At 36.1% G+C, this 15,501-nt stretch overlaps 1 protein-coding gene across 2 annotated transcripts in view; it reads right to left on the reverse strand.

The window, feature by feature from the left end:
* The window catches only part of LOC132124987 (MOB kinase activator 2-like), a 65,410-nt gene that overhangs the window by 22,545 nt on the left and 27,364 nt on the right, over positions 1-15,501 (reverse strand). The window contains exon 1 of one of the 2 annotated variants that reach the window (XM_059536179.1): positions 4,778-4,934. The exons of the other annotated variant lie outside the window; for it this stretch is intronic. Coding sequence (XP_059392162.1) covers positions 4,778-4,815 — 38 coding nt within the window. The 5' untranslated portion in view covers positions 4,816-4,934. Of the gene's footprint in view, positions 1-4,777; positions 4,935-15,501 lie in introns of those variants that run through there. 2 annotated transcript variants of the gene reach the window in all.

A 15,501-nucleotide genomic window follows, 5' to 3' on the forward strand; every position in this document is an offset into this window, starting at 1 on the left:
AATAATTAATAGATAATTTTCTGGCATAAGGAGTTAAAGGGAAACAACAGAAGCAGAAGCAGAAGTAATCACTTATTGGGTCAATATCATCATAGTGAGTGCCTTTCAACCCTCACATACTCAAACATTTGATTTCCTGTTTGCTTTGTCATATCATAAATGGTAAACACTAGAGCCCGACCGATATATTATCGGCCGATATAAGCTAATTGCATTTAAATCGGCATCGGCATTTATAACGGCCGATGAAACATGAGAAACAGAGTCTCATGCTTCACTCATGTTATGAGTGTTGCACAGTGTGCCCACCAGAGGGAGCTCTGCAGCTCCAGAGTTAACAACAGCGCCAGAAGTCCACTACAGAAGAAAGCGATCAACTGTTTTGATGGTGAGTCTGTCGTTCGTCATGTGAAATGATTGTAGATTTAGTTCATACCCTGTATATAAAAACTGTGTGGTAGGTCTAGCTAACCGTCCTATCATTATCACTTCTAAATATTCTGTAACATCACTTACAGCCGCTAATGCATTGCTATATTAGATTAGCCACAAAGCTAATACCATGTTTATCAGTGGAAGAACGCGAACGTTAATAGGAGGTCAAACTATAACGTTAGCGTTTAACTTATTCTTATTCTATTGCGGTGTGTTTCCCACATAATGACCGCGTAATTGGGCCTTTCACACAGGACGCGGTATGCACGGCGCTTGCCGCTGGGCTCAGCGTTGCCCTTCAGATACAACGCGATTTGCGCTGCGCTATGGCTTAGGCGGAGTTTTAAAAACGTTTAGCGGGAGCTCTTTCATAGTCTGTTCCTCCTCCTTTCGGTCAGAAGCAAACATGTATCTGTCCCGTTGTAAGAAGCGAGCGATAGCGCTAGTCCTGCTGATGAGAATTAAGAGAGAAGCAAGGAAGAAGAGGCTACCCTCAGGTCCAGAGAACAATTTGGTGAATTCAGGCTGGTTACGTTACTCTAACGCTAATAGCTTCCTTTTTAGCAGGCCCCTTAAATGCTTGCTATTAACTTGTTTGAAGGTGGTTCTTCTCAAAATTGACAGCGGTGTGTTCATGACACTAACGTTAACCATTCAACTTCGAATTGATTCCGTAATCTTCCGGTAATAGTAGGCAAGACGATGTTTTGATTCAGACTGTACAAAGAGAAGAGGAGAAGATATACGGGTCTGTTGTGAATGTGTCTGTGAGAGCAAATATAGTGTAGTTACAGTAACTACAGTAGGTGCGTCAGAAATGATTAAACCAGAGGGGACATGTAAATAAATGTGAGCTGAACAAGCGCTTTTTTTTTTTTTTTTACATATTGTTTCAAAGCAGCTTTACAGACATAACAGGAAAATGTTGAAATAATATTGTTAAATATAAGTAGGTAATACCTATTGCTTGACAAATAAAAAAATATATATATATTTCTCATTTTTGCCTATGTAGGAGATCCCAGTTTATTATTATTATAATTCTAATGATGACATGAGTAATGATACATGGTGATATTATTAATACACATGCTTATTCTTTCTCTGTCTCTCTTTCTGCCTACAGATGGCTGAAAAAGGTGAATGCTGCAGCAGCAAAGTATGGGACTACTTCTGCAAATACTTTAACTTTAGTATTATAATTTATTTACAGTAAACACACAGACTGTTAAAACCAGCTTCAACTGGAAGAAAGTAAAAGTGTTAAATGTTTAAAACCAGACTGTTTTTTGATCATTAAAAAATATATACTTTTGATGTGCAATTGTTTAGTCATTGAGACTGTAATCTAAGGCTTTTTTTTTAACATAGTCCATTCTGGAAAATGGTTTATACAGCCCACATACATAGAACAGGCAGATATTTTGCTATTGAATGTTGTGTAAGAGCAGTTTATAGGAAATGGGTCTAATATCCAGATTATTTTTCAAATCAAAATATCGGCTTATAAATCGGCTCTTTTCGAGTTAATATCGGCATCGGCCCCCCAAAATCCATATCGGTCGGGCTCTAGTAAACACTAAAGTACTAGGCTATAGAAAGATATTAGCTGAGCTCCCACACATTTTTTAGATAATTATGGGCCATTATTCAAAGCATAAACCATAAGATATGTCCACCCTGTAATGGACGTATATTAATTTTAAATGCCTTTTAAATGCAAAATTAAGATACAAATAATATTTTCTGGAAGGTATGATGTCCCATTCCTAAACAGACTTATTAAAAAAATAGTAATATACTAATAATAAATCATATAATTACATCATCAATCACATTGATATAACCCCCCCCCCCCCCCCCCCCCCATTCATTTGAGTTTTTAGCAATATTAACTATATAAATGCTATGTCCACCCTGTCATGTGTATGTCCTCTCTATCGAGTCTAAGTGGCCAACAGGGTGAACATTTTGAGCTTCAATTGGCATATTAGCTTACATCAAACTGTGACTAGCTAGATATAGTCTGGTTGTTGAAGATAATTTGGCATATTTAGACTTACAGTAGTCAAATCCCTTCTGGCATATTTTATGCCGACAGAGTGGAAATGTTAAGGTTTGGCAAAGAAAGTAAGCAAACTCATTTGAAGAAAAGTCACCAATTTACTCACCTCAGCTGTTTAAATGCATATATGTATATATATACATATATATATGTATATATATATATATATATATTATGAATTGACAATATTCTACTATCATTCAAATTTAATGAACAGGACGTGGGACATGGCAAAATAGCATCCTCTTACACACACAAAAAAAAAACTAAAGATAAAAATAGAAAATGTATCTAATGAGCCAAGAAAATCTTTTGTTTTGAATATTTTTATATTAAGTTATCATGGCAAATGTATTATTTATGTACAGGACACCAAAAGGCACCCTACAGTCATATTGATCCTATTCATATAAAACTAATCAAAGAAACTAGTTTCTGCTCCTCTAGCATATAATAATGTTTTACTCTAAGCTTAACCCCAAACATTTCCCCTGTCTCTCATTCTTCAGACCAACAATTAGTCCCAAACTCAAAGCATTGGTTGAGGCTGGCAGAGAGCCACATCCTGATTGGCTAGCATGCACAGTCTTGCTGTGTTTTTCCACTTACAGAGCCTAGACTTGACACAAAGACGGTTATTTCTGAGGAGAACTAATGATTAGTTCACCCCAAAAAATCTGTTACATTTCTACATTCACATTCAAAGCCATGTGTGTTGCTTTTTCTTCATGTGAGAAAAAATCCTGAAGAATCTTCATGCAGCACTTTTCCATTCACAAGTTAGAGATAGGAATAATGTCCGTCAAGCTCCAAAAAGGCCAAACATCACAATAAACTCAAAGCTCATTGGTTCTCGCAAAAGTGCAAGCAATCAAACCATTAACCAAGCAGTTCTTGTGTGCATCATTAAATGACATCAAATGACAACATATCTAACTTGAAAGTTATAACAGAGAGTAAAATTGTCAAAATACATACTGTGTGTGTATTTATATATACATAATAAATGTACAGTACACACACAAATATTACGTAAACAAACTTTTATATCGGATGTGATTATCGCGATTACTCGTTTGACAGCACTAATATATATATATATATATATATATATATATATATATATATATATATATATATATATATATATATATATATATATATATGTGTGTGTGTGTGTGTGTGTGTGTGCGTGTGCAAAAAACACCCCTCAGTAAAAGGGTGCATCTCCTTTGTTTTTGTATACATGTAAATATGCACAAAGATGATCAATTACCTAAGCACAGAAACTGATTACGTCACCCATTGTGTCAAACTAAAACCACTGAGAGGAACTAGACCTCCAGCAGCAGTTTTAAATCTTAGCCCTCTTTGCATTAACAAATCAGCAACCACCGTGATCTTCTCCCAGACTCGATGACGTTATGCCCACAACAGAAGACTGTGTGATAGGAACCTTCCCTTTGTGATTAGAACACTGCAGAGGACAACTGCTCAGTCCAAGACCTTTTCAGGAAGAACTAATGTTTTGTGAGTGCATGTTCTGAAAGTGCTGAGCGTTTCTGAATAAAGCAATCGATGAGTCTGCATGAGTAAACAACGAGAGTGTTTTCTTCCTTAAATAGAGCGGGAAAGCATGGTAAATAACAAATGGCTGAGAAAGTGCATGTGTCTTGTGTCCTAATGATCTGACTATGAATGGATTGGTCACTCAAAGCCTAAATGTTGGACTCGTTGAATCCAATGAATAACAATTGCGAGGCAGTAGGAATGGATGATGCTATGCGTTCATTTCGGTTCCCTCAATGGAAATGGAAGAAAAGTAACACCCCTCCCTCCTAAAAGCATGAATTACAGGTTTACTCCACGAAATCAAATCCAACGCTGCCTGAGTTTCATGGTTCGTTAAGAGAACGTGGACGTTTTAAACCACGGAATAAGTTCGTAAACTACATAAACGCTGCAAAATCAATCCACATGTGTCTGCTGGTGTGCGTTACACATTGAGCCCGAATAAATCACTAGCGTTTGTTGGGTCATAGTCAATTTAAACGATTTTAAAAGAGTGTCGTGCAGTGGAAACGCGGACTATTCGAACACCCCGCGCGACCTTACAGAAGCGCGTAATATAACACGTGTAGTGGAATGGAACGTAACAATCAGGCTTTTAAAAACCAACAAAATACTCGAACTCAACGTTTGGTGAGAAAACCCTGAATACGAGTCATTCGACTCGATGAACGCATGATTATGCCAGCTCGGCATTAAAGTGCTTACCTATTTAAGGTGTACGAGCCGTTCCGTTTGAACCTCATTTTCGATGATAAAAGTCTGACGATTAAATCCAGAACTGTAAAAATATGAGGCTGCTGACGGAGTATGTTACAGTAAGCGGATGAAACACAAAGAGAGGGGAGTCCTGAGTTCGAGACCGCCTCTAATGTCCGTTTGTCTCGGTAGGACTGGCTTAAATCAGACAGGGGATGAGAAGCAGATTAACAACACTTCATTGTGTGCCTGTTAAGTTATTTATGGCAAAACAGCTTGTTTTGTCTCAGTTACGTTGCTTTTGGCGAAACCGCGGCATGGAGGATGTTTGACTGCGCGAGGAAACTGGCAAACAAAGAGCAAACGTTTCACCAGACAGACGAGTTTTTAAAGAAATTATAATCCGTGTTTCAACATTCTGCCAAATGCGTGTGCGTTCACGTATTTGTGTGTGTAATGTGAGAAAGCAAAATTTTGGGGTCATAGTCATACCAGCGACTTCCAATCATTTATCTTCCTTCAAACAGTGAACGCTAAAAGGAACCTCCAATAATATAAGTTTTTGCTGTTTCCCAAGACACATATCGGGAAGAACTAAAAATAGCCATAATGATATACTTTAGGTTGATCTCAACCATGAGAGCCCACCCAATACAACAGCACTGACTGGTTCCACTTAACTCAAAGTGCCAGACTAAAAATAGATCCAGACCAAAAGTGAGAGCAGAACAGCTCTGAAAGCAACCAAAAGAATTGTAGTACATATTTGTGTATTAAAAAAAGTGTGTGTGTATGTATGTATATATGTATATATATATATATATATATATATATATATATATATATATATATATATATATATATATATATATATATATATATATATATATATAGTCCAAACAGCTGATTATAACATCACAATAATCAACAAATAATCCACAGCACTCCATTCCACTAATTAATGTCTTTATGAACTGAAAAGCTTTGTGTTTGTCAGAAAAAAATCCATCATTATGGCCTTTTAACTTTAAACCATCACTTCTGGTCCAAATATGAATCCATAATCCATAATTACTCATTCATTAGTGAAAAAGTGTATACCCTGTTGTCCTCTCACATCAAAATCCACCCACCTATAGGTTTTGGAATGTTTTTGCTTGTAAAAAAGTGCTTGGTATGTGCATATTTCTCTCTTGATTCAGATTAATGACTTTCATAGAATTAGAATAGAATAGAATTAAGACTCATATTTTGCCTTTAAGCAATGGATTTGTTTCTTACAAACAAGCTGCTTTTTATTTTCAAAAGATGTGAGTTTTTGGGGGGTTTTTATCAGCTGTTTGGACTCTCATTCTGACGGCACCCATTCACTAAAGATGAGCAAGTGATATAGTGCTAAAATTTTATTATGTATCATCCACATCTAGAATTAAAGTTTAAACAAATTTTCATTTTTTTTTTGTTAAACTATTCATTTAATGGCTTACATTTTCTAGATCGTTTTCTCTTATTTATAAGCCCGATTCAGAAAAAAAGTTAGGACACTGTACAAATTGTGAATAAAAACAGAATGCAATGATGTGGAAGTTTCAGATTTCAATATTTGATTCAGAATACAACATAGATGACATATCAAATGTTTAAACTGAGAAAATGTATCATTTTAAGGGGAAAATAAGTTGATTTTAAATTTCATGGCATCAACACATCTCAAAAAAGTTGTGACAAGGCCATGTTTACCACTGTGTGGCATCCCCTCTTCTTTTTATAACAGTCTGCAAATGTCTGGGGACTGAGGAGACAAGTTGCTCAAGTTTAGGAATGGGAATGTTATCCCATTCTTGTCTAATACAGGCTTCTAGTTGCTCAACTGTCTTAGGTCTTCTTTGTCACATCTTCCTCTTTATGATGCGCCAAATGTTTTCTATGGGTGAAAGATCTGGACTGCAGGCTGGCCATTTCAGTACCCGGATCCTTCTTCTAGCCTTGATGTTGTAACTGATGCAGTGTGTGGTCTGGCATTGTCATGTTGGAAAATGCAAGGTCTTCCCTGAAAGAGATGACGTCTGGATGGGAGCATATGATATTCTAGAACTTGGATATTCCTTTCAGCATTGATGGTACCTTTCCAGATGTGTAAGCTGCCCATGCCACATGCACTCATGCAACCCCATACCATCAGAGATGCATGCTTCTGAAGTGAGCGCTGATAACAACTTGGGTTGTCTTTGTCCTCTTTAGTCTGGATGACATGGCGACCCAGTTTTCCAAAAACAACTTCAAATTTTGATTCGTCTGACCACAGAACAGTTTTCCACTTTCCATTTTAAATGAGCCTTGGCCCAGAGAAAACGCAGAATTGGGTTTGTAATTAAGTGTGTTTTTTTATTACTTTTTCATTTCTGGTTTCAACACTAAACTGAATTAAAATCGAATTTATTTCTAAGAAATAATACTTTTCATCTTTCATTGTTAATTAGCCAAATACATTTATTTTATCATGCATACAGAAATTTGGCAGATTTGTATTAAACATATACACACAAAAGTGTTTAAATACAACATTTTATTTATTACCTTACATAAAACAATAAATCACTGGTGCAATTGTGTCTTTTTTTTTGCATGTGTTGCTGTGTTTAATTTCAATGAAATACCATTTAATTAAATCCTTTTCCTGTTCTTCCGGTTCAAATTCCTTTTCAGCATCCTGAAACTCTATTCAGATGCACACTCATGAATTGAAAGGGAGCCAGATACATTTGTAATCTTACCTCGGCTGCAGTGTGTGTCTTGCGGCGATCACATAATATGATGAATGCGTTTGTTTCTCTCTCTCTGTAGGTGAGTCACTTGAGGACAGCTTGGCCGGCTGGCAGGACCATCATTATTACAGCTAGCTGGCAGTGTCCTGAGTGATCGATCCCTGCGGCTGCAGTCTTCACAGAGTTATGCAATCCTCAGCGAGAACCATCAGTGCACCAGGACAACCCAGCCGTGCAATCCTGGGACAGACTGCTATTAACTGAGCAACACGGACACACACACTTACCAGTTTCATAAGTACAAGACATCTGGTTACTGTTAAAACTTTGGAAGCTGTTTTCTCGTCCCTTGGCAATATGATGAGTTTTAAAGCTGGTTATTCTTATCACATTTCAAATGACTATATGAAATACAAGGCTGTTTACTCTGTATCTGGGTAACAGGGCAAGAGCCCACAGTTTTCGGCAGAACTAATGCACAGCATCATTTCAGAGACAGATTTGGGAAATTTTGTTTGCCAAACTCTTACAAAACTCAAGTGCAAGACTCCCATATGCACCATTCATCACTAGGGTATGAGGTAAATGTCATGTTCCAGAACAACTGAGGGCCAGGGTTGCCAGGTCTTTGAAACTAAATCAGCCAAATTAAAAAATCCAAACTTGCAAAAATGTGTGTTTTTTTCTGTCTCTTTGGTTTCCTCTCCGTCGGTAGTCCCCTCCATCAAAAATCACTTTAACCCATGGTCAAAAAAAAACAACCCATGGCAAAAGTGTAAAATTATTACAGTAATGTGGGATATTTGCAAACTTGGCAACACTGCTAAGGGTTTAATGAGCAAAACTAATTTTTTATTTATTTATTATAGTTGTTTAAGTATAAACATGTCAAACAAACGTTTGAGGATGTGATTCACGCAAATATATATTTTTTATTTTATTACAATTTTTTATATTTATTTAATTATTCATGTATAATTGATCATTAAAGGGCTAGTACACCCAAAAATGAAAATGTCGTCATTAATTAATCACCCTCACCCACATGTTGTTCCAGACTCGTAAGATCTTAGTTTATCTTCAGAACACAAATAAAGATATTTTTGATATTTTTGAGATATTTGAATTCTGACAGCTCTCTGACGCTCCATAGACAGCAAGGATACTGACACGAAGAACGGAGCAAGGACATCAGTAAAATAGTCCATGTGACATCAGGGGTTTAACCGTAATTTTACAACGCTACGAGAATACTTTTTGTGCGCAAAGAGCTCTCAGATTTCGTCAAAAATACCTTAATTTGTGTTCCGAAGATGTAATTAATTAAGATGAGTAATTAATGACAGAATTTGAATTTTGGGGTGAACTATCCCTTTAAGATTCCTATATAAGAGCTAGTCAGTGGAAGAGGCTTTTGTGGCATCTTACAATCTGCTGTTTGAAATAGTTTCAATCTCCTGCTAGACGTTCATCATACGCAATCAAATCAATCAGCATCTGCCCCAGATGAACCTGAGACTCATAAGAGGCCTAAATTCAGCAGGAGAATAATACACCAAACATTATTTATATTTGTTGCCTCACTAACCTAATTAACATAAGATTTTGGTGGCAGTCAATGCAATGACGAAGCCGATTCCAAACTCCGATTAAGCCCGAAGAGGCAAAGAAACCTCAGATGGCGTGAACTATTAGGCACCAGAAGAAAGTTTACAAACCTATGTAACTCAATTTATAGCTGAAGAATGCACTGTTAGTTTCCAAACAAGTGGACTATGATGAGATTCGGTGGGAGGCTGAGTTCATCTCACTCCTCTCTAGAACATTACACTCGTGACTTCCCATCACGCTCCAACGACGCTTTAAACACACAGAAAGGAGATATTACTTCACACATTTTACTCTGTTTCAAAACAGTCTGATAAACCGTGAACCATCAAAGAAGAGAAATAGGTGGCATAAACAAGTATAAATATTTTACAGTAGCAGTATAAAGATATAGTAATGGAGAGAGAACGCAGTTATGATTTGGAGGTGATGAAGTGCTGCCATCTAGTGTATAAATGAGTACATAGCACTTTGGGCAGGAAACACACATACTGGAAACTATGTACTTTTATGATGTGTTTTCATCATTTCCCACTTTGATTGTATGGAAAAGTGCAGCCTGAACATTCTGCTAAACGATTCGTTTTGTGCTCGATGCAGGAAAGTAAGTCGTATGGGGGAACTGACATGAGGATGAGTAAATGATGACAGGATATTTATCTTTGGGTGAACAATCACTTTAATACTCCTCGCATGAATGATTTTGAAACTTCATATCAGGTGGTTTTCTTCATGTTTCTGACTCGTGGCTAGATTCAGTGTGAACGTTTTGTCGTAATATCCTGTAATCTACAGCATCACACTTGAAGTCATTATACTGCGTATGGTTTCATTTCGTTTCATACGCTGAAGAACATCTAGTTTCACACAGTTCTGCAAACACAGTTCAGACATGAGACAGATGAGTGAGATTTTGACAGGGTGTCTGAAAATGTTCTGGGAAGAAATGACACATTGTCTGTAAACTGACGATCTGGCTTCATTTTTGTATTTCTTTCCTTTTTCTGAAAGTCCTGAACATTTCCACCAGTGTTATGTCCATCACAATTACAATTGCATTCGAAAGCTTGAGTTTGGTATGATTTTATTTTAAGGTTATGATTGTACTGTGTCTTATTTATATTATTTTCTTTTTAATCTTTGCTTTTATTGTAATTTTGACTTTGGATGCATCTTTAGTAATTATTTTTATGATTACATTTTTTAACCATTTTACCATAAACTTGCTTAAGGCTGTATTTATTTGATCAAAAATACAGTAAAAACAGTAATATTGTGAAATATCATTAGAATTGAATGATTTTGACAGTTTTCTGTATTTAAAAGAACAACATTTCATAGACCTTTTTGTAACATTATAAACATCCATAAAGAACCATGCCGATTAAATAGAGAACAGAAACCTTGAGGCTCATAAACCTCATTGTTTCTGTCTGTCTGAGGTCATTTCGGGGCAGTCTACTTGCTAAAGACACTAACTGTCCAATAAGACAGCTGTTCTGTGCTGCAGTGATTCCCTCAGTTAACCTGCTTTTGATACAGAGATGTCAGGTAAGAAATACACTGATGTAGATCTGTCCGTCTCATCGCCACTGAATTTGTTACATTTAACGTCAGTATGTTATTCAGTCATTCAGGGTCCATATTGTGAATCGCTCGCTGTGCCTTATGTGGATTATTTCCTATCTGCGAAGCTCAAGATCAGTTCTCAACAGTGACAGCTCAGAGGCCACATCCCCAGTGAGACGCGAAAAACGTTACACACCTCTTCAACGCTTCCTATCGCTCTTTTGAATCTGTTGGTTCCTTTCAGACATTTAGTAATCGATACATTCACTTTCAAAATGAGTGGGAACGGTTGTGAAAGGAAAATAAAAAAAACAATCAAATTCTCATTCAAACTGAGTGCGTTTCATTTAATTGCCTAGTAGTATCTAAACCAAGGGACGTTTATATATACATATATATAAATAAAACAAATTTAAATATAAATATTAATTCATTAGTTACTGATTGGCCATCCATCCATATATAACTCTTTAAACTATGCTAGTCTAAGTCCAGATGCCTGAATATACATCAGCTGTGGAGAGCCGTTTTTGTTGAGACTGTGATTGAAATCTGTTATTTGTGCTGAATGGCATGAGGTTACGGATAATATCAGCACCTCTGGGATCTTCTGCTCCTGACTGTGGCTGTGTCAATGAGCCTGACCTGACCTGGATATTGCTGTCCTCCTTTTAATAATTACACAATAATTACACAGCACACAAGGCAAAGAAGTTAAAGGTGATATTGTGCAATAAACAAACTGTTTTTGTTCCATTATCAATGAATGTTACACCAAATCATGTTTTCTACATTACTGTCAATAACTGATATGATAGTTTATATTATAATTTTCTTTTTAAATCATTTATTCTGAAACTAATTACAAATATTACTATATAGATATAAAAATGTAAACTTTTTTTATTTTTATCTTTTCATTAAGTGGACAAAAATACATGGTTTAGTTTTAACCTTTATGTAAAAAACAAAAAACAAAAAAAACTGTACTGACAATACAATAAAATAATTACAATTAACCTCATAATTTCTGATCAGTCTTTAGAAAACAGATTTTAGTATTACCATCAAATTTAGTTGCACGTGAATTTAAAAATATATTACACTCACACATAACTATTTATTTTATGCATTTTAGAAACTCATGTTTATTGAGAGAATATTAAAAATAAAATTAAAAAAAGAAGAGTTCAAATTAATTTGAAGTCAAAAAATCCTTCAAAGACTAAAAAATGTGAAAACCTTGATGTTGACTGAAAAAAATGAACACAAAAGACCATAAACACATACAATCCTTACATATAATGTACAATACACTTAAACACATAAACACATAAACACATGACATATAATGAGCTCAATATGTGGTTTAAAATGACGTATTTAATCTACCAGCTGTTCTGTTGAGACCGTGACGTTTACAGATACAAAACACACTTCACAGATGAAATGAAATAACGGGATCGAGTCTGAAGACCCCACGCATGCGTTATAAACCTGTGAAACTACCAAACACACTTACTTCTGTAAAGTAACTGTCAGACTCTAGTGAAAATCATTAAACCGTTGTCAATGGCAAATCTTTGCTCTTGATTGCACCGGAAAGGCCTTGAAATCACTTTTTATGTGATACAAAGAGATTTTGACTACAAAGGGTAACTATTTTCACAAAACCAATATCAAAAACATCAAAAGAACCTGTCATGGCATGTCAGCCAAACGACACGATGCAGTTTTAATAACGACAACAGCATAATACTTAATATGAGTGAAAAGACAAGACATACTGTACCTCAGTCAGGACCAAATCAAATTAAAGAAGGGCAGGATCACATGACCTGTTTAATCAGAGCTCATTGGCTGACAGCAGACATTCCTCCTCGACGGCCAATAACAGAGACACAGAGTCTCAGGCTAAAGGTCAGGGCACGAGCGTTTGTTTTTGGTTTAATAGACTGATGTTCTTCAGAAGCTACCCTTTAAGAAAGCTAGTTTATTGACATTCTGTGTGGTGGTGTTTGCTTTACAGCGCTAATGACTATGAGCACTTTATGAGCTAATCGTTAGCCGTTCACTTAAGATAAGAGGTCAACACAATTAGAAAAGATTATCGGTTATAACAAAAGTGTCAGTCTTGCAGCATGACTAGCTAAAATACACATCGGCCACAACACAAATGATTCGTCCACAATATTTTATACTTCAAAATACACATTCTATTTACTGATTCTACACCTTTTTGAGAACGGCGAAATAAAGTGTTGACGATAAAGAAAACCAAAACTTGTTTAGAAATGTTTAATATAGTTTTTTCTTTTTTTATATCTAGTAGTAGATATACTTTACAAAAATCTTGACATATTAATTCAAATATTTTTCAGTTGCACCACATGACATTTTACAAGCTGAACTACCCTTGCCTTGATTTCCTGATCTTGAGAGTCATTGGGGTTTGCTATGGTCTTCATGATTATTTTCTTGTTTTATTTGCACAGTGGTTGCACCACATGACTTATTTGGTGAACGAATGTTAAACAGCAGTGAATTTTATTAGATATTTTATTAAAACATGCTCATCATAGAAATGTCACTGTATATATGAATTGGATTTTTAATATAATTTTGAATAAATTAAGAACTTTTTAAGAGAACGTTACAGCACCCCTGAACCTTAAACAAGCAGGCACTATAAAAAAAAATCCTATTGCATTTCTATGCATCATGTACTCAGCTTTGGGCTTGTTTTGAAATGTAAGGTCTGGCGCTGTCAGTTCTGCACTAAGTATAGAATTTGCAAGCAAACAAGCAAGCAAGCAGCAATGCCAAGTAAAACAAACTCAAACCCCAAGGACAGACCAGGACCTTTCAGAAGGAAAACACACTGCCATAATTCACCAAACAACAAAGTCAAAAACACTTCTAAAATCTGCAAATAATAACGTTTCATTCATCAGACCCTAACTAATCACAGATTGCCATTCCATGTATCGCTGTCTATTGGTCTACAGGAAACAAATAGATAAAAAAAAAAAACTGTGTCAAATATTTAAACAATATGGCAAATTACATAACTAATAACTGAAGTTGACCAGTCCTAAAATCTTGACCTGGGCTAATAAACATCATGGCTATTGTAAAATCAGACACAGTTCTTATAAAGCACTGCTCTGAAAACAATGGCTCCCTCCACCCAGCGGACAGCACTTCCTTCCCTCCGGCCTTTCTGTAATCGCTATTTTTTTCTACATAGTGGAAATCTCCGCTCCAATAAAAAGTTCTGCACTCCATCTTATGTGTGTCAAGTGCCCTTCTTGACCCCATTAGCTTAAAGTCTAGAAAACTATTGCTAGCATTCAAATGAGAATGCTAACCTGTCCCCTGCCAGAACCAGGACTGTTTCTTTACAGACCTTTTGTCCAAACAGATTAAAGACAACATGAAATAAAACCAGACATAATAATAACTGGATGTTAAAATAATGGCAGATACCAGTAAGCTGACAAGCTATTGCCAATAACCGATAAGCTGATAATTATTGACGTTATTGCCGATAAATGATAAGATGATAATTACTGATATGTTATTGCCAATAACCTAAGCTGATAGTTATTTACATTATTGATGATAACTGATAAAATGCTAAAAATTGCTGATCAGATGAAATTATTGAAGTTATAGACAATAACCGTTAACATGATAATTACTGATGTTATTGCGATTAGGGTTGGATGACGTCTACAAATTTGGCATCGGACGATATTTACAGTGAAACCTCACAATGGATGATGACACTGCGGGGTGGGGTTAGGGGGTGGGCCTGAAGCATGAATCCTTATAAGAGAAACAACTAATTATTACTAACACCGTGACTACACTGGATGCAAGCGTCGCGACAAAATACTACAGAACCACTGATCTATAATAGAGGTTCATTATATATAGATGAGTAGTCTCAGCCACAGACCGTTGGCTAAACGTCTGATGCATATGGGACACAAAAGTGGAAACACTTCAGGAGTGTCGAAGTCGTCATCGGATTGGTTGAATTCTACAGGATTTCTGCGAGACGTGTGTGTCGCGTTTTTTAACGTTCCGCCTGGAAACAAAGATACCGTGGTGCCAAACCCTCTCACGAAAGAAGAAAGCTGCTATGTTTACACTGGATTTTCAAAAGTATGTGAAATATTTAAAGTTTGTGGCATAGAATCTTTAAAATATGTCAGAGAGTTTTAGAGTTTTAGTCCACACTTCGAAACGTGACGATGAACGAAACAAACTGTGATTGGTTGTTTTACTATTGCGTCCGGTGTAGACACAGTGTAACGAAGAGATGACTAAGGATGATGATTAATAATTAGTAGATCCTCAGTACCACTGATAAACATATAGTCTTGTAAAATGTGAGGTAAGTACTGCCACTCCATAGTATAAACAGAGTATGTGCGATCGCGAATCTCGAAAGTGATAGTGAAACTAAAAAGCAATCGTGCATTCGGGGGGGGTGGTATCACGATGCCGGCGCAACATCGTGATGTCTATCAGGACGACAGCATCGTCTATCGGCCCAACCCTATTTTCGATTAATGATAAGATGATAATTATTGACATTATTGCAGATAAATGATAATTACTGACGCTACTGCGATAAATGATAATATGATAATTATTGACATGTTAATGGACTATAGCAGATAAATGGCCAATTTTGTACTATTCTGTACTATTTTTATAAATAAAAATCGGTTGTTTTTTGATTCTTCATATGAATTTTCAAAACATTACACTGCGCAG

This window comes from Carassius carassius, chromosome 43 (genome assembly GCF_963082965.1).
Source record: "Carassius carassius chromosome 43, fCarCar2.1, whole genome shotgun sequence".
In the NCBI taxonomy this organism is placed as follows: domain Eukaryota; kingdom Metazoa; phylum Chordata; class Actinopteri; order Cypriniformes; family Cyprinidae; genus Carassius; species Carassius carassius.